Source organism: Pogona vitticeps, chromosome 12 (genome assembly GCF_051106095.1).
Source record: "Pogona vitticeps strain Pit_001003342236 chromosome 12, PviZW2.1, whole genome shotgun sequence".
Classification (NCBI taxonomy): domain Eukaryota; kingdom Metazoa; phylum Chordata; class Lepidosauria; order Squamata; family Agamidae; genus Pogona; species Pogona vitticeps.
Window position 1 is genome coordinate 6937347 of NC_135794.1, and position 25722 is coordinate 6963068.

Consider the following 25722-nt stretch of genomic DNA (forward strand, 5'->3'; position numbering starts at 1 on the left):
AGCTTGCTCTCAAGGTCATCCGTGTGGGAGGGCGACTGATGGGTTATCTTGCTGTTGGCCTTCAGCCGCATTTCTTGATCTGCTGCCCCTTTTGGAACAAGCAACTTGAATTAGCAGCAAAGCCCATTATGAGGCAACATTAAGTTTGCTTGCGCAGTGTAAGAAGCTAGATTCATGGGGACCTCTTAGCTGTTGCCTATTTCACTCCAGTGTTATCCTAGCATAGGACAGATGATCTTGGTAGTCAAGGATGTTCCTTACGGGGGGAAAAAAATAATACCAGATTGTTAAGCAGGAGGAAGAAACTGAGCTTAGGTTGCATGTGGGGGATCTTGAAGTGTTTTTTCTCTAAGGGTGTTTTGCCTTCTGAGACATAAAATAACTGTGTCTTTCCTCCCTTACCAAGGAGTCTCACATGGTAGCTTTACATCTGCAGGTCTACTTGAGGCATGGAGAATCAGTGGGCAAAATGCAACCTCTTGACACATAGAGATTTGGTTTGTGGCAGGTGTTTAGTGGGCAGGGCACGATCTTGGTTGGTAGCTTCTGGGAGATGCAGACCAGAAAATGTAAGTACTTTGTGCTTTGGCTGAGGGGTACTGTTGCAGGCCAGGACATCTGCAGAGCGTTGGCATTTGTGCCTCTGCCACAATAAACAGCCTTGAGTCCTTGGGAATCAGGCCAAGATCCACTACAAGTGCTAATGTTTATCAGGGAAGGTTGGACCGTCACTGCCGTGGCATTAGTAAGCATAACGGATATTAGGCAGGAAGCCATGGCTACTCAAGTCTCTGAAATATATGCTGGAGATGAATGAATTGGGCCTTTGGCTTGATCAGAACCGTGTGCCTCTATTAGCTTTCGTCGCAAAACTTGGCCATGGTAGGTATCTTCACGGAGCCACTGGTCTCCATACCAAAGTTGCTCTGCCTTGCCTTGAAATCCATCTTGCAGAAAGCTTGTAAGTTTTTTCATTTGTTCTTGTGCGCTTGCCCCCCCTTGCAGATACTGCGAGAGTCGACGAAGGGTTTTGTTGCAACACGTGCATGAAGGCTACGAGAAGGACCTGTGGGAGTATATTGAGGACTGAAACTGGCCTGCATAAAACGAACTCTGAAAACCTTTTACCATCTAGAGTGCTCATGAAATTAAAGCAAAACACACACAAAAAAGGGCACTATGCCTATTACACCGCTGGTCTGTAGTACCGGAATTCTGTTTTTGTTAATGGAAAAGAAATTTAAGTAAATTATATTGTAATAAAAAAGGTAGATAAACCATTGTACAACAGTATTCTAGGTGGCCAGTAAGTGTGACCAGACGCACTAAAAATACCAACAACCCCTCCAACTTTAACTTGTAACGTAGCTTCATTCTCCAAGCTGACTTTTTCCCCCTCCTCCTATGCGTATTACAGATGAAATTTAAAACAGTTTCTTGACACTGCTTTTCATGTCCAACCAGCCATTTTGATGTACTTTGGTATGAGATTCCCCCCCCTTCCCCCGCACACGCACCAATTCATGGGTGAATGTTGTTTGGCTTCTTGTAAAGAGGATTTTGGGGGAGGGGGGAGGGGAGGGGCACCCGGCAAGGAAGAACTTTGTACATGACTTTTAAAAAAACAAAACAAAGAGGACAACACAGTATTTTTCAAAATTGTAAATAGCGCATATGCATGGACAAAGAGCAAGCGTGGCACGTGTTTGCATAATGTTTAATTACAAAAATATTTATTCTTTAAAAATCTTCGAGATGTCTATTTGCTGTGCATTTTTCTTTCAGTTTGCTTTTTACCTGGGATAGAGACGAGGGGTTGGGGGCGGTGGGACAGTGTGTGCTGCTGTAAGAACTCTCTCTCTTTCCCTCCCCCGCCCCCTTTTTACACACACACACATGCAACACACCCATTGAAATGGTGAGAAAAACTTTGATTTTCTTCATCCTCTTCTGCTGTAGTTCCTTTGTGACTCTTCCATGGTTTGGGTGGGTTCATTGCTGGCAACGGACACCGTCCCATTTGCACTTCCAGCTTGTACGGATGCAAAACTGGTTTCACTCGGCTTGTGCGTTCCAACGTTTGGACATGAAAGTGTAGTGGTTCCGGCTGGTTTGTCTCTTTGCTCAGAACACCCACCCTTTTGGCCTCTCTCTGGCCCCTTCCCATGCACGTCGGGCATCCGCCCTGTTCCCGCCTCCCATAGTTGTTCATAGGAAGTGTTAGGAAGCTTCTCTGGGATTGAAGGGCTTGAACGGAACATTCCTCGTTGTATTGTGTTGTCCGTTGTGTTAAACACCAAAAACAAAGATGGAGTTGCTTGTTTTTTGGGGGGGGGGCGAGGTGGTTGGGAAAAGTGCCTGACACTCTATCTAGTTGCAAGAGACTGCAGTTTCTGGGTGTTTTCCCCCCATGGGTGGGAAGAGTGGGTTTCAACTATTATACTCATTTATAGTCTTTTTAAAAAATATATTATTATTATTATAAAATAAAAGCGTTGTTTAAAGCACCAGTTGGATGCAGTTAATTAAATCTACTCTTCCATGGGAACTCTTACGGTGTTTTTCCACCATGGCAGTGTTTGTAGTTCGAGGAAAGACAAAACAGGCAAGATCTACTGCAGTCCTTCTTGGGGGGTGAGAGGAGATCTATAGCATCCACTTTTCCAAAGGACTGTTTCTGCTCCTTTTTCAAGGAGAGACTGTGGCTAGTTATCCTAAGGTCTGTTCAGCGAGTCCCATGTGCATCCAACTGTTTGGTTTATGCGTACACAACGGCAGCTGCCCCTCTCCCCTTGCAAAGTCTGGAATAGGAAAGAGTTGTAGAAAGTTTTCCTATGTCTTTTGTGTTTGCTGCTAAAAGAATTATCAGTTTGTACTGGCAAGCGCAAGATTTTTAGCTAATTGACATTGGCTTCACTTGTGTTTTGGGTAGCTTTAGCAGAAATTATGCTTTGCATTGGTTCATGCACAGCTTTGGTGCAACGGATCTTATTTTCACGCGTGCCGCTCCCTTGCCATATTCCAAAGGAGAACCTGGCACACCTCAGGCATAGGCTTTCTATTCCGTTAGTAAGATTACAGTGGAAGATGCATCCCTTTCGGGGGGTGGGGGTTGCGAACATCTCTTCAAAGATTTATGCTTTGTTAAACTGGTTTGATTGGTCTCCTAAGGTATTCTGCTGTGTCCTTCTTCTGCCATGCCTTTGCATGTTGTCACCTGAAATTTCTAATCAATGAATTAACCCCCCCTCACCCCCCAATCTTATATTAGCATTCTTTGCCTGGAACTGGATTGATGGAACAGGTGGCCACAGTGTTCGGGTGTGTAAAATGAATGAATGTGGTCATGCTTTCAGCATTCTTTCCCCCCATCCCATTTTAAAAAAAAAAAAACATTTCAAAACACCTTGCTCTTGCCACCCCCACTTTTTCCTATTATTTTTGTAATCCAAACTGTATATAATAATGTTGTGTGTTTTTCTGCTCCAGAAGATCATACGCTTAGCGGGGGTGGTGCTTTCCCCAATACTGTATAGATTTGGACCGAGCTCACGAAAACAAAAATTCTGGTAAACCTCTCCCCTTCGGTCCCTTTTAAGTCGTCCTTCCTTCCTTTAGCAAAAGATACTTGGTCATGAAGATGCTACTGTCAAGCTTTGGTTGATGCAATAGGCTACAATAATGGTTTGTGCTGAGTTTATCATGGGCTAATTGAATGAGGGGCCTCTAGCCACACAACAGGAGAGCAGAGCATGGTATGTATTTAGCACCCATCCTCTTATGTCCGCTGAATTCACTGCAGCTCGACTTTTGGTTCTTTTTGGTTTTTGGTAGTATATGTATCAGGCAGTCTTAATTTTTTTCAAATCCATTTAACCCCCCAAAAATGTTTTTAGTACAACTGCTGTATTAGAAATCAGTAATTCCTTAAGACCGGAGCAGTGCTCTTTTAAAAACCCTTCTGTGTACAAGAGGATCCTGTTGCCCGGCACTTAGGGGGTTGAAAGACAACCGGACCCGGCTGCGGCTGACTGAAGACTTGTCTTAATTTTTTCCATCTATAGAGCACCTCATGCTGTGGAATTAACTGTTCTTAGACTTCATTGTAACTGCTGGACTGTTCCGTGTTAAGGCTAAACAGAGGGAGAGAAAGTGTTCCTAATTCTAATAAACTTTTATTTTGTTATTTCATTAGTTTTTTGTGTTTGCTTCCAATAATTTTGTCCTCTTGCTTTCAAATGGGAGCAGGCCGTCTTTCCAGGCCCTCGTGCGTTGGAAGGGCTTGCTGCCTTTCGAGGCTCAGTGTTTAGAACTGTCCGCTTGTGACAGCTTCAGATGTTGAATGCAAATGCTTTTTAAAAAATTGTTTGTCTCGCTCTATTAAACGTCCACAGGCCATTTGGTAAAGTGATAATAAAGGAGTGTGCACTTTGAACTCATCTTGATACACATAAGGAAGACATCCATCTTGGAACACAGTTGAGTGAATGGTTAGAAGGAATTGTCAGTGTCTGAAACCAAGGGCAAAGAACCTCTGGTACCCCAGGTGATTTTGGCATTCAACTCCCCATCCGTCCTGTTCAGCACACCCAACGGTAGATCAGGGTTGTGTTTGAGTAGTGTCAGTAAGTGGCTCTAGTGTAGCATGAGTGACTGCCACCAGTAACCATGAGAAAATGGAGGCAGATTTATCCCCTGCGTGTTTTGTTGGTCTACCTTTCTCCATAGTGATCCTGGAAATGTTGGGGACAGCCTGAGCCAAGTACATCTGATTCAGGATTTAAGGCATGGATGGTGAACCTCTGGCTTCCTTGATCTTTTGGGTTACAGCTCACCCAGTTCTGCAAAACGTATTAGAGTGGTGCCTTGCTAGACGATGATAATCCGTTCCACTGAAATTGCTGTTTAGCAAAATCATTGTCTAGCGAAAAGCATTTCCCTATTGGAATGCATTGAAACCTGTTTAAAGCGTTCCAGTGGGGAAGAATCGTCGTTGTCTAGCGAAGATTGGGCATAGGAAAGCCGCTTTGCAAACAGCCGATCAGCTGTTTAAATCGCTGTCTTGCGAAGCTTAGGTCCCGAGAACACCTGTTTTGTGAGCGTGGAGGGAGCTGTCAAAATCATTGTCTAGCGAAAATTGGTTTGCGAAGCAGGGACCAAATATTGTCCAGCAAAATTCCCCCATAGGAATCACTGTTTTGCGAATTGCTATAGCGATCGCAAAAGGTCAATGTCTAGCGAAAAAACTGTCATGCGGGGTAACTGTCTAGCGAGGCACCACTGTACTTGGTGGGACCGACTTGCACACCTCTTTTAACTGCCCTTCCTTTACTCCCACCCCCCACAAGCCCTGGGGCAATTCCTCCTGCTCCCTGGTGGGACTCCTCTGGGGCTTTCTCTGGAGTCATTGGAAGTCCATATTCCCCTCCCTTCTCTGTCTCTGGTGGGAATGGACTGCACTCCAGCGAGCTGTGACCCCCCCCCACTCCCCTCCAAGCTCAGGCAGATGAAGTCCATATGGCAAGCATATACAAAGATGTGATTGTACTCGCTCTGTGAGAGAGGGGTTTCTCTGGAGCCCCACTGCAGCGTGAGCTGTTCTCAAGAGTGCCATGAAACCCGGTCCACTAACCACTAAAAAGAGATCAAACAAAAAGGCCTATACTATAGCATGATGGTTTGCAACGTGGGCATTGTCTGTAATGCTTTTTCTCTGTAGTGTTGAAATTGAGGCTTTATGATGTCCATTCTTTTAACTGCTGCTTGCTGGATAGCTGAGCAACAATGAGCGCTGCACAGCTGGGGACTGTTTCCATAGAAACAGTACTTTTCTTCTGCATTCTGTCTTGGGGATCATAAAGGTAGCCAAACAGCTGAAGCCTATCTCGCTCCCAAGAATTGGGGGGGGGGCATTTCTGTTGCACCTGGTCTTCTAACATTTCAACAAAGGTGCAATTCTGCATTGTATCCCCGCGGTTTGCAAATTGTGATGAGTGCAGACCTTGTCAAACAAAAGAAGAACATGGCCGTAACCAGAATGGCTCAAGAGCGCTTTCATTAAAATTGAACGTATTTCAATAAAAGTGGTTTCTGCAAACTGCTGAAAGTCAAACTGCCAATGTGAAGTTCAATACACTCCTGTAACATTAAAAATAGCTGTTTTATGTGAGTTTATGAAAGCAATTTGTCAACCTTTTAATACGAAAAATAACAGCTGGACAAGCCTGGGCTTGAAATTATGTTGCTCCTGTCTTAATCTGAAGTTTTGAAAATTTGACAGCTACCACTCAAACCAGCACATATATAACGAACAATCATATTGTAACCCAATCTTTGGTTTTCTATGGGATTTGCTAGACACGGAAGGACAAGTGTTTTATCTTTTTTTCCATTTAACAGAAATTTTTGTGTGTTTTTAAATCGCATCTAATTTTTTCTTGCACAATTAAAAAAAAAACTTTCGTGACTACCTCAGTTGGCTCAGATCCAGTAATAAATTGGAATGCAAAATACTAGTACAGCTAACACCACTACATTTCTGCAGAACGAGCTCTGCTATGTTAAGAACACAAATTACATAGTTTAAATACAAATAAATCTTTCATATAATGCATGGATGGCCCTTCATAGGTGTCAATGAAGCTAAAACAGGTTTGTAACAGGGCCTCTAGGTGCTGGCTGACAACCCCCATCATCCTCCAACAGCAAAGGCCTTTGGGCTAAAAGGACTGTAAGTAGATATTTGTCTATGTCACTAACAAATCATATATGTATCTATACCGCATATATGATAGATATGTATATATATATATATATATGGTATATGTTTTACACAAACACACAGTTTGCTTTTCCGTGGGATTTGCTAGGATTTGAGTGTTTCTCAAATCCTACGGAAAAGCAACGCTCTGGTTGAAAATCTGTGTTTTCCGTAGGGGAGAATTCCATCATTTGATTAATCTCCCTTTCCCCCCCCCCCCGCGTCTGACGTGGAACATTCTGTTCTACGGCCACCAGGCTTTGTTGGTCGAGCTCAATTCAGGGGAAAGGGGGAGGACGAGGCAGAGAAGGCTCGGGAGCTAGCTGGGCCCAGGCCGCGCCTCTGAGGCGCTCGAGACTTCCCGCCGCGCTGACCTCACTTCCTGTCCCTCTCTATGGCTTTTGCTTCGACGCCTATCGCGGCTTAGGGAGGAGGGAGAGGGAAGGCGAGCCACGGTTGCCGTGACAACCAGATATCCGGGCCTTTCGCGGGCTTCCGGGTTGGCCGGTAACCGTGGCAACGGACACTAACCGTCCCGGCGGGCTGGAAGCGGAGGAGCCATGGCGGAGGGGGCCCTTCGGCCGGTGAGCGAGAGCCTGGTCTCGTGTGTGTGTGTGTGTGTGTGTGTGTGTGTGTGTGTGTGTGTGTGTGTGTGTGTGTGTGTGTGTGTGTGTGTGTGTGTGTGTGTGTGTGTGTGTGTGTGTGTGTGTGTGTGTGTGTGTGTGTTTTTCCCTCAGCCGTGGCTGGAGAAACCCCCTCAGAATTGCCCTCGGTTTTGCTTCCAGCATTATTTCGTGGCGAACGTGAAAGGGAAGCAGGCCCCTTCTTCTTCCCCTTCGTGCTCGCTTCCTTTCGCCTGAGAACTCTTTTATGTTAATATTTATTTTATTTATTTAATTAATTTATATGCCGCCCACACTACTCAAAGGTCTCTGGGCGGCTTACAACATTACAACATACAGTATATAGGCGGATGCTTGCGGTCCCTTTTGAGGTGCACAGCTGAGCCGAAGAGCTTTCTAAAATTGCAAGATGTTTTCTTACTCTCGATATCTTCTATATTTCAAAGATTCAATGCTTTTTCTCCCTCTAGGAAAATAAATGCTTTATGATAATTATAGGATTGAATGGTATGGTAAAATCTCTTGGGGAGATTCTGGGAGACATAATCATAAAAAAAAAAATCTTTCACCAGCTGTATCTCTCCTATGGTTTAGTGACAGCATCTTAAGTTTTGATTTTGGGCTTCCATTTGCACTATATGTTGTCCCTACGTAAAGCCAGTGTTCTGAATATTGTCTGAATATGACTTTATATTGGGCATATATTTTGTACTTGCAACTACTCTTCAGTTTAGTCCTAGAGCTTTTATGGGCTCTGATAATGTCTGCTATATACCTAAGATTTTACTGCTGAAAATTGAATATGAAGGTTTAATATGGTGAAGCACTTACCTTCAAAGAAGGATTCCTGCAAATAGAAAATGTGAGTGTTAGAAAGTGCCCTGATTTTTCTGTTATAGGATCATAGAATAACTGAGTTGGAAGGGGCTCATAAGGCCATTCAGTCCACCCCCCTGCTCCATGCAGAAATCCAAATCAAAGCAGATCTGACAGAGGGTTGCCCAATTTCCTCTTGAAGGCCTCCAGCATTGGAGTTCTCACCACCTCCTGAGGTAATTGGTCCCATTGTCATACTGATCTTACAGTTAATAGGTTTTTCCTGATATTCAACCTAAATCTGGCTTCCTGTAGCATGAGCCTATTATTACAGTTATGTGCTTAGCATGGAGGAGCAGATCGTTCTGCAAATCAGTTGTGTGGAATCACAAAGACACAGGTGTACCTTCCAGCAGGGCTAGTCCTGCTGCTATTAGGCAGAGTGAAGTGGCTGCCTTAGGTAGCAGATTGGAGGTAACATGAAAGAGTAGCAATATACTTAACGGCAAAAATGGAAATAGCTCAAAGATGGAAAACCCTAGAGGGTAACACAGTTAAGTAGAGAGTGCCAGACCATGCTCATTTATTTATTTATTTATTTGATTTATATCCCGCCCATCTAGGCAATGTCTACTCTGGGCGGCTTACAGTAAAAGCACAAAAACAACATATAAACTATTAAACTCATGGGACAAGTATTGTGTAAGTTGCATGTAACAAAAGAAATTAAGTCTTGAGGAATTAAGATATATATGTTTATTTCATGTATGTTTCGCCCACCTGTTCAATATGAAGAATTCTGGTGAAATGTTGTATAACCTGGGACTTCAGAGTACAAATCATAAAGAGATAGCTGATGGCATTGGAGAGCTTTATATTACTATCCATGTCAAACACTAAAATACCAACATTCATTTTGTAATAAGCTCAGTTGTGATTTATACAGATACATATTTTTAAAAGGCAGCAATTTTTTTGTTCCTTTGTTTTGTTAGTACTGTTTTTTTTTTACTGCCGGAAATGAGAAGAAATGTTTGTGGGTTTTTCTGGCTTCTGCCAAAATAATGGGTCTGGCTTTGGGTATCATGCACATTGATGTGGGTGAGTGTGTTTATGTTAGGAAAAAGATTGTTTGCTGTTCTGCCACAGGGAACATTGTATCTTGGTTGTATTTTGCAACTTGTATTCAAGTTGCAAGTTGGGGATGTTGTGTTTCCTTTAAAATTGCTCTCTTGTGTATCAAGATTCCTGAAAGAAATGGCACTTTTATGGGAGAAGTGTTTTGTCTCCACCTACTTCCTGTTGGATACATTTCTGATTGCACAATGCTACAGAGAGAGAAGCTTTAATAAATCTTGAATTTTTTTCTCCTTGCAGTCTGAGGTGATATTAGTGAATTTGATCATTAATGGACTCTTTCACCTCAGTATACTACAAATGTAGTTTAGGTATCTAGAGAATAATCAAAACACTGTCATTAGACTTGGTTATTTTAACAAGTTTTATTTTAACCAACTTTTTTTAAAATGGAAAATTGTTTAAAAGTTTAGTTAGAATCTATATTTTTATGGGCTGATAATAAGATTTTTATGGCTCTTTTACTAATGGCTTTAGCTTAGCATCACATGTTTGGCAAGAAAATTACAATCTGCAAGCCAGTTGGTTGCCTAGTTCTGTTTGACTATATTTGGTAATACAACAGCAAAGCTTTCAACCTTTTGACTCCAACACGATTTTTACATTGGCTTTTCTACTGGTATATTTTCATCCTGCACTTTTAGGTGCACGATGTAGGATATTGATATAAATTTAAAGGCTGAAAAAATTAACTTCTGATATCTTAAAACTATCTGTTCATTAATTTTAACTTCTCTTCCATTTAGCTGCAGAGAATAATATTTAAAACCAGCAGTTCTAAAAGCCTTGAGAACGTAACAAATATTTGCAAAATATAAAGAAAGGCCACTGCCATCTTCCAATTTTAGCAGACAGTCCAGGCATCTCCCAAATAGAAGGGGAAATCACATGTGATACAGTTATTATGCAGGTCTGTATTCTTAAACATAATGCCCATTAGCATCTACAGCACAAAATTTAAAACCTCAGCAGCTTTTCTTTGTGTGAGTTTTTCTTCAAAACAAAATTTCATGACCCAACATACGTAACAAAAACACGGTTGCCTTCTTGTAAGTTATAGGTGCCATCAGTATTAATGCTATCAATGAAGACAGAGGGTGGATGACGTGGTGCAAGTAATTGGAGTTAATCTAATTCTCTTGCTAATAATAGAAGTAATGCAGACAGCTGATAGGCAGAGAGGCCTTCTGTTGCCTTGGTTGTCCACAGAACTTAAGCTGTGTGTGGTTAGGTCTCTTCTGGGGTAGAAATGGTGTCCATCTTGTAGAGCTGAAAAAACTGGGGAGTTGTGATCAAAGTGATGGGGATATGGAGCAACTTTGTTAGCAAGAAAAGACCAAACCATCTGGGCTTCTTTTTATTAATTTTAAAAATGTTTCTAAGAATCAGTATGACAGAGTTGAATAAAATTATGTACTATGTGGAAGACACGGATAGAGATAATTCCCACCTATGTTACCATCCCCGTAACAGTGAAACTTAATCTGTGAAGATGCAGGATATGTAGACATAAGTACTATTTTTTCCATGACATCACTACTCAATGAAATTCACTGCTATAAGATGCCAATGCCTTAGATATTATATATGGAACTAGACAAATGCCCTTGCCTTACCCCTGGTAACTAAAAGGGATCTTTATGTTTAGAGGCAATGCCTATGTCAAAAGTGAAGTGGAAGGTAAATGGGTGTGCTGAGATTTTATATTGTTGCCATCACACCCTGTGCAGGGTTCTCTAGTTTTAGACTGCAACTCCTAGAAGCCTTCACCACCAGCTGTGCTTACTGGGGTTTCTGGGAGTTGCAGTTCAAAAGTATCCGAGTAACAAAGGTTAAGAACCACTGCTCTAGAAGCATCCAGCTGGCCTTTGGAAAAATAAGGATGCTGGTTTAGATGGTGGCCAAACAGATTTCATGTGATAGGAAAGCAGAGATGTCGAAGGAAGACTACACAGGTTCTTAAAAACGCAGTGCTCTTAAATGATCCATCCCAGTATAAATTCACATTAATGTCATATTTTTGAATTGATACTATGATTTGAGTTCTGGATTTTTTAAGATCACAGGTTTCTAAACCACTTTTAAAGGGAGAACTCCCATCAGCATCATTAGGTCAAATAAGACTCAAAACACATAGGCCATAAATTACTGCATGTAGATGTACCATTTATCCACGAGCCAATGAACATTCAGAATGTTCTGCTTGCAAAACTAGTATTTCATTTTACATTTAACTCTGTTTTCATGTGTCAAAGTGGACATGTCCACAAAAGCTGTGTGGGTTTTTTGTTTGTTTGTTTGGATTTTGCCTGATAAGCAGGTGTAATGGTTATTCTCTCTATAGTTTTTTTTCATCATTTAGTTCAATGCATCAGTATTTTCAATGATCACATTTATACTTTTTAATTAATAAATGCAGATGATTACAAGTGTAGAATTGGGTTTTATTCTCACAAAGACAACAAATCTGTGTCAGGGCCATGTCATGTCAGCATTCGGTACAGGCTGGTGTACTTGAATGTTTCTTTTTAGAATCTTTCTGACTGTAAGAGATGTTCTGCAGTATGCCAGTATGTGGTGGACTGTCCTTCACTGAAGGTTTTAAACGGATCTTAGCCATCTATTAGTTGTGGATTTCCTGCCTTAGTAGGGTGCTGCATTACATGACTCTTGGAAGTCCCTGCCAGCTTTGTAGTTCAGTGGTCTTTTGCCCCAAATACATAAACCGCCTAGAGTGGTCGAAATGACTAGATAGGCGGGGTATAAATACAATAAATAAATAAAATAAATAAATAAACAAAAAAATTACTCTCAATGTACTGAAAGCTAGAAAGCTCTAGTCTAGTCTTCTCCTCAAAGTACTAGTTTCTATGTGAAGCAAGTTCGTGTGCGTATGTGCATTTAGTTTTGTTTTTGTTTGAGGGAGCAATTTGATTGCATGAAGTTAGGTCTGTTACCTCAATGAGAACTAGCCCTTAGCTATTATGTTTGCTTGTCCTTTTAATTTGTATGTTGTATATGTATGTTGTCTGGACATTACTATATGGATACAGTGAGCTTCTTTATGTGTGATATTTGCCTTGCGGTCCTTGAGAGTGAGCAGGAGTGACTCTTAAAGTATTGATTCTAACATTTTTACTGCTTTTTTTTTTTTTGGTGCTATTTCAGACTGCATCATTAGCGGCGGCTGCAGAAGTTCCAAAAGCACGCTCAGGAAAAGGTTAGTCCTAGCTTGTCTGCAGATGAATATTTCATGGGTAAAATGCTTTGCGGAATTGTGGACCCAACTCATAATGCAACTGTTGAACAACTTTGAAACAATCTAAACAAGTCTGTCTACACATACAGACATGTTTGCCATTTGTTGAGATAAAATTTAACATGTATTAGTATCGTCTTGTTTTTTATAAAGTTATTACTTGGCAGAGCCAGATGGGCCTAATAAATAAGTCTCAGCAATGGCTGAGGATCCCTGTGTTTGCATGTCCTATAAACATGAGGAAAGAATACTTAAAGCACAGTTTAATCAGACGGAGGTGGAGAGAACTGAAATTACTCCCTGCTCCGCACAAAATTTGTTCCCAGACATTTTTTCTGCAAGTGGATCTCTTACTGAAAAAGAGTACTTTGTCCCCATCCACCATCAGCCAAAGAAATAAGAGCTACTAATGCTATTCAAGCAAGCCTATAAAATAAAGATCAGTGCAGCTCAAAACCCGTTTTTGTGACCACTTAACTGTCACCACTTTGTTTTAGCCTCGAAGAATCTATCTTCCTCCTCTTCCTCTTCCCTCCTTTCTCTTTTCTTTATCTCCTTAGTTTGTAAGCTCAAAAGCAGCCTCCATCCCCGCCCCCACCACGAACTGGTTTGGGAGGCTGTAGGTATATGATGAACAGAATGGAAGTACAGAAGTAATGTCCAATAGGATGAAATGGGAGGGGGAAGTTAGGAATAATTTGGCAGCAGGGAAGCATGAAACTAGAAGAGTTCAGCTCCCTCCACCGTACTTTTTTAGAGGTTCACACCACATTTAGTTGCAGCCTCCAAAACATTGTTTGGCATAGGCAGGTAAGAGGCAGTTGGATAGTAATACAGTGGTGCCTCACACAACGATGTTAATTGGTTCCAAAAAAATCAACGTTGTGTGAAACATCGTTCTGTGAAACACCATTTCCCATAGGAATGCATTGAAAACCGGTTAATCCGTTCCAATTGGAACGGATTGCCGTCTTTAAGTGAAAAAACCCATAGGAAACTTCGCTGTGTGAAACAATGTTTCCTCCATTGGAATGTATTGAAGCCGACTCAATACATTTCAATGGCTTTGCGAAGTCCTTTTTCACTCCTGTAAAAGTGCCTTACAATGTTTGGAACAGGTTTTTAATGCTTGCAATCATTAGCCCACCTCCTGAACCTTATGCAAACTTAATTTGGTGTTGTTCTGAGTCGTCCTTAATTCTTGGTGATTTTTTTGTTTTCCCTATTTAAATGCATTGAACTGTCCATTCAATTGATTTAAATGGGGAAAATAAAAAAATCACCAAAAATTAATGAAGACTCAGAACAAAACCAAATAAAGTTTGCACATGTTTCACAAGGTGCACTATGGAATCCAAGCATTTAAAACAGGTTTCAAACATTTTAAGACACTTTTAAATGAGCAAAAAGAGACATCGTTAAGTGAAATTCCCCCATAGAGAACATCGTTAAACGATGGGGGAAATTCCTCAAAAAAACCCATCGCTGTGTGAATTCATCGTTGTAGGAAGCAATCGTTGTGCGAGGCACCACTGTATTGTTGATTTTGTTCACAAGATCACTAACTGTGTTGGCCACATACAGTATACTGTCTTCCACTGCTCTAGCTAGACTGCACATATCTATCACGAGGAGGGTTGGCCTTTCTCCTCCTTCTGGTTTAAATTATTTAAGAATGAGGAAGTTTATTTTAAACTTTGAATTGCTTTTGCATTACTCATAGAGGAAATTCCAGAAAAGCAGTTAAGATCCTCTCCTCTGGCCTTTTTAGAAATGATCAAGCATTATCCAGTATAGGTGTTGCATTTCAGAATAAATGTTAGAACAACCTGACATAGTTAACCACAGAAGTATGGAACACTTACCTTTTACAGAACCAGTGTATATGTCAGTAAACCCAGCTAATTTGGGGGTTAAGTGATATTTTTGACATCATTTATCAAACCATTCTCCTCCAACAACTGCATTTGTGAAATTCTTTTCACTGTGTTTTATTTATATTCACTAGTAAAAAAACACTGAGAGATAACCAGTATAATCACCAAATTAAATATATCTTGCCAAAATGGAAAAATGTTCACAAGTTGCAAAAAAAAAAAAAAAGAAGAAGAAGAAGATGTAATCCACAGTATAAATGGAAGCTTCAGCAGATTTCTGTATGATTTAGAGCATCTTTGCGTTTTGGACAAAAAAATTAACACACTTTTCAAAGTGTTCAATAATGTAAAACTTATCAAGGGACATAAGGACTTCAACAGCTAAGGAAAAATCCAAATCTCCTTGAAAATGGACTAGCAATAATAAGGAAAACTAGCAAGAACAAACAAAAACTCAGAGCTTGGTAAAAGTTGTCATTTTGGCCACAAATAAAATGCTGGAAGTTGTAATCAAACAAGTAACTCTTCTAGGTGCTGCATATGCAGGACACAGTAAAGGATACATGCAGTAATCAGGTTAACTACCTAATTTGCTGAAAGGAATGTGGAGATTCCACTACATAGCAAAGGTAACTCTTAACTCCTTCATTGTACTGATATGTTTCGTAACATATACAACCCCACTCTTGTCTGTCCCTAACATTTCTCAGAGGGTGTGTGCATGAAGGATCTGGCTACATGGGTGCTACTTGAAAATGTCAGTGGCCAGAATTCTGTTACCTTCGCCTTTCAGTGTAACTCTATCAGAGTAAATCTTACCTGTGAATTGTCAGAAGTTAAGAAGTCAGTGTAGTCATTTGCTGTCAGACACCAGATATGTGACTAAGCATGCACTGGCAAATGCCTGTGCTGACTTCTTAACTGATGGCAATTCACAGCTGAAATTTGCACTGCTAGACTTAACTGGCAGGCAAGGGTAACAGGATCCTGGCCATTTACCATTTGAAATAACACTTACATGGCCAGGTTCTTCATGCACACACCCTGAGTGTGCTAAAAGAATTAAGTTCAGGTTGGCCATATGGTCCCCATCTTTACATCCATGCCACACTTCAGATACCCAGACTGTGCATTAGCCAACCAATTGGTGATGCATGCTGCTTCTCACGGTAACATGATCTGCCAAATAGAAATAATTTAGGGAAGCCAGGAAATAGTCTCCCTCTCACCCTTTATGATAGGCTTGTACAAAATGCAGCCCTCCAGATGTTGGACTGCACCTCTGAGAATTTCTTCCCATTAGCTGGATTGATTAGATCTGATGATAGTTACAATCCAGGATGTAGGAGACTGCATTTTCCCCACATCTGCCTTACAGGAACAGAAACTGACATGATGGCAGGTATTTAAGGGAAGTAATTCTTTAGCTGTGGTCAACTGGAAGCACAAAAACGGAGAGATCTTCAAATATATTGGAAATTATGTTTAATGAACAAAACTGATTTGTGATCAAATATTTTGGAAGGATCTTGCCCTGAAGGGCATTTCTGGACAATATAGTGCTGTAATTAATTATTGTGTGGAGCTTCCATGTGACATGTACTTGCAGGTGTAACACAAAAGGATCACACAATTGGTACTCTGGTGTGGAAGTAGGCTGGGTTTGAAATGCGGTCGACTCTCCCTGGATGTGGATGCACAGCATCCCACTGTGCATGAGATTTGTTATTCTCCTGCCATGAAATTAGTCAGTCGCACGTATTGGCAGACGATGGAAACTTCCAGAGCCATAATCTTAGTCCAGTCCGTTTACCCAAAAAAAGAGGGGGGGGGAATATGTCATTGCAAATATCTATCATCCCAATAACAGATCCACTCACCTTCTTTTTCCTGTCTCTGCATTATTTCTCTTGCCTCTCTTTTCATCCTCTTGCCTTCCTAAGTTGGCCCCTCTGTCCTCGTGGAGACATAAATGGAAATGAAAAAAGACTGCCACTGATGCAAACTGAGACTCTCTTTCTTTTTGTAATTGCAAGAACAGGAACCTTGTAGGGCCCAACATGCTTACTAGTATCTTACTCCTCTCCCGTTAAGTCAGGAATGACTCTGGGTAAGCCAAGGGAAGATCCTGAAGTAGCATGCTGCTTAATGGTCTGATACTCAATGCTGTGGCTTTTATAATAAACTAGAGCTCACTTGATAACAGCAGGATAAACCCTGCCCACAAACTCCGTTTCCAGTTTAATATGCTTGTTGAGTTCGTTTTTGAAAGTACCAAAGTGCTTTGTTCTTGCTGGAGTAAAACAGCTGCCTCTACAGAGACCTTTTGGGGAAATGACCGTGAAAACCGCCCCATCTTCCACACAAGTTGCTGATTTTGTTCAAAATGCAAACTTCTTTCAGAATTCCTCAGTTTCGTTCACAGGAGACTGAAGCTAGTTTCCCTCCCCACTTTTGTCCTGGTGGTTGTGAGTCCAGTAGGACCTGATCACTGGGGTCTGAATAGCCATGTGGCAGTATGCCAGAAAATGGTGGACTTGTCATTCATCATCTTGTTCTGCGGAAAAAATTAAACAGGTGTTTAACCTATTCTCAGGAGGAACAGGAGTACCAGTTGGTCTGAAGAATAAAATATAGCTGTGTGGCTTCTTTCTTTCTTTCTTTCTTTCTTTCTTTCTTTCTTTCTTTCTTTCTTTCTTTCTTTCTTTCTTTCTTTCTTTCTTTCTTTCTTTCTTTCTTTCTTTCTTTCTTTCTTCTTCTTTTGTCTGATATAGTTAACAAGTTAATAACACTAATTCAGTGAATTAAATATTTTGAGCTTTAAATGTTAATAGCAGTTATTTCAATTCTCAGTTTCTAACATTTAACACTAGCAAATTAAGTTTGAGACCTTATGTTCCAAATCCTTAAAATATATTAATAATAATCCCAGACTCCAGTAAGAAAAGGGGAATGGTGAACAGTAGGCAGGGTGAACAAGGAACTGGAGGGCATCGTAATCTCTATCTTGTGCGAAATTTAAGATGTATCTCTAGAACCGATTTGATTCCAAAAGGAAATAATGAGCTAATTTTATGCTGTACGTGATCTTGAACCTTGGAATCCCTTCTGCATTAAATGTACTGCTGAGAGGTAAGCCCTCCAGAGCCAGCCATTATTCAGGGCCTAATGCATTAATAAAACAAACCTTCGATTCAACCCCCACAGATTTCTCCGAAGGGTTTATCTGCAAACAGTACCACTGCCTCAAAATGTAAAACATGCCCCATGTTGTCTCCCTGCGCTCTAGAACCAGACAATGTCAGAAGAAGAAAAAAATCCCTGCTCCCGGAAGCATCATGGGATTAATATCAGTCCGTTCTAGCAAAAATTTAATCATGTTGTTCCACGTTAAATAAATTGTATATTTTTACAAAGGCTTTTTCTGACTTTGAATGAAAGACAGTGAGCTCCACTTTTTCCAATTTTCTCTGCCCAAGCATTCCAATCAAATCAAATGATTTTGTAGTAACCGATACTACTCTACTGGAGGAGCCATTGTTCTCTCTATGTACACTGCTGCTCTTATGGAACAAAGGCTCCCCTCCAACTTATTTTCTCTTTCATCAATAAAATGTGGCATGCAAATTGCAGGTTTAGTGCTTCTGGTTAATCATGCTATATCTGACAAAATTATAAGGAAAAATAGTTTTGGTGTTCAGTCTGACCAAATTATTCCCATGCTGATTATTGGAGAGGAACAGAATGCTCAATAGAGCCCATTTGCATTTTCTCTCATTGAAATCTAGTCAGAAGAGTAGAATATGCTACATTTTCTCTGATGGACTGAAGAGTTGAGGGTAGATTGAATTTCCTGCTGAATGAACACAAAACAGATAGATATTATTCATGAGGAGTGCTTCTTTTGTTAGGCGCACAGATAGATTTCTAATGCGTGTAGCAATGCCTTCCACAGTTAACACTTTATGCCAAATAAGATTTACCTCTCCTGCTCATAGGACCAAAAGGTCCAGCAGAGAAATGTGGATTAATACCACCTCTGTTTCTCTGAGTCTACAGGACTCCTAGTTGCTTGTATTCGTGAAACCGTATGCTGCAATCAGTATGCTGGGTTTTATGTTGTTCTCAACCTGTTGGCGTCTGGTAACGTGTAACGTGTCCATATTTATGCCCACTCGTAGCTCATCATCATGTTCTGCAGGAAAAATTAAGCAGGCGTGTAACCTACTCTCAGTGAAAACAAATAGAATACTGTATCAGTATGTTTAACTTGGGCTGGCTTATTCCTTTTGTTGTTTCTATTCTGGGGTAAAAGCTAAGAAATCCCTTCAAATGTGGTTGAACTTTCTTAGCATAATTGAGATTCCGTATTTGTTTTCAGCTGTAGGCGGTCGCTGCTTTCAACATGGCTCTTTTCAACAAATAAAGTGGAACTGTTTTAATGCTGTTAAGGTCCCCAAACTATGTTTTTGTCTTTCCTTAAGCTACAGACCACTTCATTATAGTCCAAGCAATTTCCTCTCCTCTCCTCCTTTCACCATGTTTGAGCCCTCATGGCCTGAAAATGTTCCTACTGCTTAGAGCTGGTAGAGGATATATATCTCTTTAGTAAATGCAGATGATGATGGATATAGGTGTAGCCCAAAATGGGACTGTGGAAAACAAGAGAGAAGATATCTGTGTACTTGGGAGAACTCTAGGATTTACAGAGACTGGGAGGGAATCTGTAGGCATAATTTAAAAGCTTTAGGGATTCTTTTCATCTAAATTCTTCAGGGGAAAATACCCCTTTGAGAATGTGACATAACACAGTGGTCAGAGAACACTGAATAAGTGTTTGGAAGGGTGAAGGTGGAATGGAGTGTCATAAAAGGAAGCATGCTTAGCTAGCTGGGATACTGAACCAGGGACTCCACACTGTAATATTTTTTTTGTTTATCCTACTGGTTTTAACAGCATGTTAAACATTGTAGCCTTAAACTAGAGTGCCCACACACATAAACACAAAACAATAGCATTGTGTTTTCTTAGTTTATTGTTGTTTAGTCGTTAAGTCATGCCCGACTCTTTGTGACCTCATGGACCAGAGCATGCCAGGCCCTCCTGTCTTCCACTGCCTCCCGGAGTTGGGTCAAAGTCATGTTGGTAGCTTGGATGACACTGTCCAACCATCTCGTCCTCTGTCGTCCCCTTCTCCTCTTGCCTTCATACTTTCCCAACATCAGGGTCTTTTCTAGGGAGATTTCTCTTCTCATGAGATGGCCAAAGTATTGGAGCCTCTGCTTCAGAATCTGTCATTCCAGTGAGCACTCAAGGTTGATTTCCTTCAAAATGGATAGGATTGTTCTCTTTGCAGTCCAGGGGACTCTCAAGAGTCTCCTCCAGCACCACAATTCAAAAGCATCAATTCTTCAGCGGTCAGCCTTCTTGATGGTCCAGCTCTCACTTCCATACATCGCTACTAGAAAAACCATAGCTTTGACTATGCGGACCTTTGTCAGCAAGGTGATGTCTCTGCTTTTTAAGATGCTGTCTAGGTTTGTCATTACTTTCCTCCCAAGAAGCAGGCGTCTTTTAATTTCGTGGCTGCTGTCACCATCTGCTGTGATCACGGAGCCCAAGAAAGTCAAATCTGTCACTGCCTCCATATCTTCCCCTTCTATTTGCCAGGAGGTGATGGGACCAGTGGCCATGATCCTAGTTTTTTTATGTTGAGCTTCAGCCCGTTTTTGCGCTCTCCTCTTTCACCCTCATTAAGAGGTTCTTTAATTCCTCCTCACTTTCTGTCATCAGAGTGGTATCATCTGCATATCGGAGGTTGTTGATATTTCTTCCGGCAATCTTAATTCTGGCTTGGGATTCCTCCAGTCCAGCCTTTTGCATGATGTATTCTGCATATAAGTTAAATAAGCAGGGGGACAATATACAGCCTTGTCGTACTCCTTTCACAATTTTGAACCAATCAGTTGTTCCATATCCAGTTTTTTTTTCCTTAGTTAGATAATGACTTTTTTCACTTCTTGACCTGGCTCTTTGTCGTACTCTGATGACCCCTATTTGCAACCTGATGATCTTATTGTGATCTTTCTTCTTAAGAAAGGTGTTTGGATTTCATGAGGAAGCCTATGCCCTTGGAGAATGAATTGCAGAAGCCAGTATGTAGAGTTGATAAGGTATAAGGTATGTGCTTACATCACATGTGCGATTGGCACCTTCTCAAGTAGCTGCACTTGCTGGTGCAGCTTCTGCAATGCTTCTTCTAGATTGTGGCCATGGTGTTCAGTGTGTAATTAAAAAAACAAACAAAATGCTTTGATTCAGGAGGTTTCCAAAATTCACTAACATAAAATAATTTCCCCTTCGTGCCTCAATACTGCTGAAGGAAAGGTATCTGAAGTTTACTATAGGACAGTGAGAATTGTAATTTCAGGAGTTTAGATTCCAAAAGGAGGTGATGCTTTTTAGCTGTGCAAACTGCATAATTTCCTCTCGGGCGATGGATGTCTTTTGTTTTATGTCTCAGTGTGAAATTATAAATATGTTCACTGACAGAGATGTATTATCATTCGGTGTCTGTATAAAAGAGCTCAGTGGCTTTCTGTTTGAGCACAACAGGGCAAGATTAGATAGTATGCCATGAACATGTTTGCCTCCCGAAGTAGCAGCTCCTGCAGTGCTACAGAGAAGCATGTAATGCTGATTGTGTAACATTTTGATATGAATAAAGAAAGGGAGATGTTGAGATTTTCTCTACACCTGCAAGCAGCAACCAGCGAAACAGCATGGACACTCTCAATCCGATGATGTATGACACCTTTTCTTTTTATTAGACAGCATCAAGTAAATGGGGAAGAAAAGCAAGGAACTACTGTCAGAAATCCTGTTTGCATAGCCATGCTGTGTTGATAATATCATCAGCTATGGCAATTTTTCAGAAAGAAAACATTTCCAATCGACCCTTGAAGTCCCAAGGCTCCATGGAGTCCCTTTTATTGTTGGGAAGCCATTGCAAGGTTCAGGTTAGTGTGGGGAGTCTTTCATGTTTGAAAATTGCCACCAGTGGTAAAGTCATCCCAGCAGTTGCACTTTTCCAAAATTAAAGACTCCCTCCACCACATGGCCCCCAATGGCTTCTCCATGGGAAACTCAGGACCTTCCAGGGGGGAGAATTGGAAATGTTTTATTTCTGAAAAATAAATCCCATGATCCCATCCTACCGAAAAATGACTCCCTGATGGTAGTGTTTTTAACCATTGCTCTATTGAACTGTTTAACTGAGAGCTGCATCTGAGCAGCTTCCTTGCCCCGCCTCCTCCAGGCACTGCCCCTGAGTGGGTTTCTGCTGGAGGAGGCGGGGCTGCAAAGTGCCAAACACCTGTTCATACAGAGAATGAACTGGCACAAACTGCTGAACCGGCGGCTCATGCCCATCTCTAATGGTGACCTTTTTCTAGGGTTAAAATAGACAATACACAGAAGTGGTCCACCAGCCCCTTCTTCTTAGACCATGCAGCTTGCCTGTGGCCACCTGGACTGGCTCTTCTTTCAGGAGGTACAGTGGAGAATTGTGCTCCCAACTTCTGGCTCTACAGCCAGATACCTAAACCAGTTTTATCCAGCCATCTTGGAAATAATAAGGGAAGTATAAATTAGTCCATCTTGTCCATTGTTCTTTATCCTAACTGGCACCCATTCAGTGAACAGTGACCAAAATCCTGTTGCTTTGTGTAGTGATTTTCACTAGAGTAGGCCCATTGAATCAATGGAGATTTGGCAAGTCAACTTCATAAGTTCTGTCAATTCAAATAGGACTACTCTAACTGTGACTTACTTCAGCATAGTCTTATTGGAGGAGTTAACTCATTAAAGCTCCATTGATTCCATGGTCCTACTCTAGTGTGATTTATCAATGCTAAGCAACAAGATTTGGGGCATTGAGTGAAGACAGGGAACCAGTAATTTCTTGCATCTTGCACAGTCTCAGCTTACAAAATCGCATTAATGGCATTGCTCACTAAGCATATACCTTGTTAGGCAATATGCATATAATCACAATAGATATCTGTTATCTCGTTTTTCTGTTCATTTTTTTGAAGGAGCTGCCTGAAAGCACAGATGAACAATATTGTTGTACCCATTCTTTTCCACGAAGGGGAGCCATAGAGTCAAGAATGCCTGCTATTTGTTTCGACCCGCTGATCTTATTTCTGCAGTTTCAATCTAATTTTGTTCCTTTCCTGTGTAGGGGGACTATTAATACAGGATAGTGAGATGAATTATAGCTTTGTTGGAAGCATAAGAATTGTATATGATGGGTTTTATTAAACCCAGTTGACTGTAAATAACTGTGAGCCATACAGGTTTATTGTTTGATTTAAAGTCAGTTCTAGTAGCTGTTTGCAAGCGTGGGTGAAGGGGAAAGAAGAAGCACTAAGCAATGAGACAAAGCTATTGCTTGGGGAGCAAAGAGATTCAGAGGCTTTCTGTCTTGTCCATGTGCAAGGATATCTGCCTGGGTGTTCAGATTCTCTGTGTGCAGTGTTGTGAAACACACACACCTGGTTATGTAGTCTCTCATTTGTGATTATTTTTGTTCTCCATGACCTATGTAGATCATGGTCACTATTTCTGAGTGCTGGTTTTTAATGCAATGGCCAAAATCATACTGTTTACATATGGTGGTGTAAGAGCAATGGCATCAGTTACAGCGGTGCTAATTAAGAAGTTGTTGGTTGTATTCCTCATTACGTACCAGTCACAAGACTTGGTGCATGATGAGGAGTGCAAGCTGCTCAGATGCAGCTCTCAGTGCAAGATGAGGAGTGCAAGTGCTAATTCCTTAATTAGAAGTTGTTAATGGCTGTAGTATATTCCATTGCACTTAATACCAGGGATGGAGACTCAGGTTGCAGGACCCGCTGTCAAGTTGGACTTAAGTTGTACCGGTAACTCAATTCAGTTTTTTTCCCCAGTGGCTGGGACTCATGACTTGGAGTCCACCCACCCTTCCCTTTCTTTCTAGGGGGAAAAAAGCTTATTTTTAATAGAGACTCGGGTTTGGGGCTTGGGACTCAGGACTTGGTAACAAAGATTTGGAATTGGATCCAAAGACTTGCCAACATCTCTCACTACTGCAATTAAGAAGTTGGCAGTTGTATTCCTCATTACGTACCAGTCTCAAGAGTTGATGCAAGATGAGGAGTGCAAGTGTTCATTCCTTAATTAGAAGTTGTTCATGGCTGTGATTTATGCTATTGCAATTAATTCTGTATGTAAACAAGACCCTTCTGGTCCCTATTTTAAAACAAACCTTTCACTAAGCTGGCTGTGGCTAAGATCTCATGTCTGAAATCCTAGATGAAAAACACTCTGTTGTAGAAAACACCTTATTCTGTAGCTAGGGGATTTTAAAAAACTAGTCTGCAAAAAAAAAAAGGCTTGGGAAGTATTCTAGGGCTTGTGTGTGCTTTCTAATCCTCTTTTGTTCCTTGCTGAGAAGAAATGGTGACAGTCAGCCTTGGATGTAAAACAAGTTAACCCTCTTCGCATCTCTTTGATTTTCTGCCAAAACTCGTCCTCTTTGCGCTTCTGTTGCTGTCACTTCTTTAGGCTCATGTTCTCATTATTTCTCCCGGCTTCTTCTAAAGAAGAATTATAAATCCCAATGGCCTGGGTAGTTTAAAAATTGAAAAGAGAAAAAAACAATTTATTTCCCCATAGCTTTTATTGTAAGCAAGGAAACTAAAATCAACAAAGCAACCAGTACCACTCCCCAAGCCTGCATCTGGATCTGTTGTTCAGTAGTTGAAACAGGAAAACTGCTGTGCTTAAAGATCTCAGTTATCCGTTCTTAAAGCAGACCCTGGCATGAATTAGCCATTCATTTGCAGGGCTTTTCTCCCGGTCCCAAGAGGGTGGAGGATAGGATCAGATGAGCAGGGGAGAGAAGCAGCTATGGTTTCACTGAAGGAAGAATAATAACGAATCTTGTGTCACCTTGCAGATTAACAAGTTATAGGTCACGTACTGTAGGCTTTTGTTATGCTTATTTTGTCAAAACTTTAAGGTGCCACAATATATTTTTTTTGTTTTGCTGCAAAAGACTAACATGTTTGTTTTTTAATCCTGGAAACATAAGACCAGAAAATGTAATCGAAACAGTAGGCCAGGTCAGAGAGTATTTGTGCAGATTTATTTTCCTGAGAGACTCTGAAGCAGAGCAGAACAGACTGACATCCAGGTTTATACGGGGCGGCTGCTGGCTGGAACTCTCTAAGAGAGAGAAAATGTGCTAGAATTCTTACCTAGGGACCTCTGAAGGCATCCACTTTGTAAGGCAGCAGTCTGTCCATGACATCTTCTCTCAAGAACTACAATTCCCAGAGTGCCTTGGATCCTGCTGGCATTCCTCTACAGAGGAAGGAGGAGATGACAGGTTGGTTCTGGCAGCCCTAGGGAAGGACAAGCACCATCCTAAGCAGGAACATAGATTTCAGGGGGAGCTGGAGCCAAGAGTGCTGGTATGATTTACAGGGCTCAGCACAGATGTGAGTAAATGAGATAACAGTGCTGCCCGCACTTATTTGAGAGTAAAGCCCATTGAACTAAATCAGTTGTATCTCTGAGCAGAGAGAGGGAGAGTGATATGTGTTAATTATGCTGTTCTCCATAGCGCACAGAGGAATGACATCAGTTCTTGGGGAAAAGTCAGAAGGGCATTTCACAGTCAGTTTGCAATTCAAAGCAAGTAGTCAGGCATGCAATGGGAGTTAAAAGCAGGTAAAGGACAGAAATCTGTCTCACATTTTTTCTAGAAGAGGGGTTGTGACAGGGCTTTGAGATTGAATGCGGGAGTGTTGGATCTGGGTGTGAGATGCTGTCTTTTACTATTGGCCCACTCTCTGCTCCAGGTTGGTGGGAGGGATGTGGTTTCTGCATTGATGGCTCGATTGCTTCATCACAGGAATGGGTTTTGCTGCCTGCCTCCATTGAAAATAAATTGATTTAACTGAGTGTTCTGAATGCATTTTTGACAAAAAAACTCAAGGTTTGTTTCTGTTATTTTTAGAGTTGAATCAGAGCACTCACTTGGTTCAGCCATTGTCCACAGCAAAAAATGTAATCAGCGATTAAAAAATGGGAAAGGGCCTTTGCTTGACTGGAATTGGGAGAGTCTTGTTAGAAAGTGGGGAAAGTCATATTTTGTGCTGTCACCTGTTGAATTATGTCCTATTCCTATTTCTGTGCTGC

At 41.2% G+C, this 25722-nt stretch overlaps 2 protein-coding genes across 4 annotated transcripts in view; both read left to right on the forward strand.

Moving 5' to 3' along the window:
* The window catches only part of ARIH1 (ariadne RBR E3 ubiquitin protein ligase 1), a 51712-nt gene extending 47518 nt beyond the window's left edge, over positions 1-4194 (forward strand). The window contains exon 14 of the mRNA XM_072982149.2: positions 1006-4194. Within this exon, the coding sequence (XP_072838250.2) occupies positions 1006-1090 (85 nt within the window). The 3' untranslated portion in view covers positions 1091-4194. The remainder of the gene's footprint in view (positions 1-1005) is intronic.
* Positions 4195-7183: 2989 nt separating this feature from the next.
* The window catches only part of BBS4 (Bardet-Biedl syndrome 4), a 44136-nt gene continuing 25597 nt past the window's right edge, over positions 7184-25722 (forward strand). Inside the window, exons 1-2 of one of the 3 annotated variants that reach the window (XM_072981953.2) lie at positions 7184-7344; positions 12505-12556. In XM_072981953.2, coding sequence (XP_072838054.2) covers positions 7321-7344; positions 12505-12556 — 76 coding nt within the window. In that variant the 5' untranslated portion in view covers positions 7184-7320. The remainder of the gene's footprint in view (positions 7345-12504; positions 12557-25722) is intronic. The other 2 variants (XM_072981956.2, XM_072981954.2) reach the window with 2 other exon arrangements.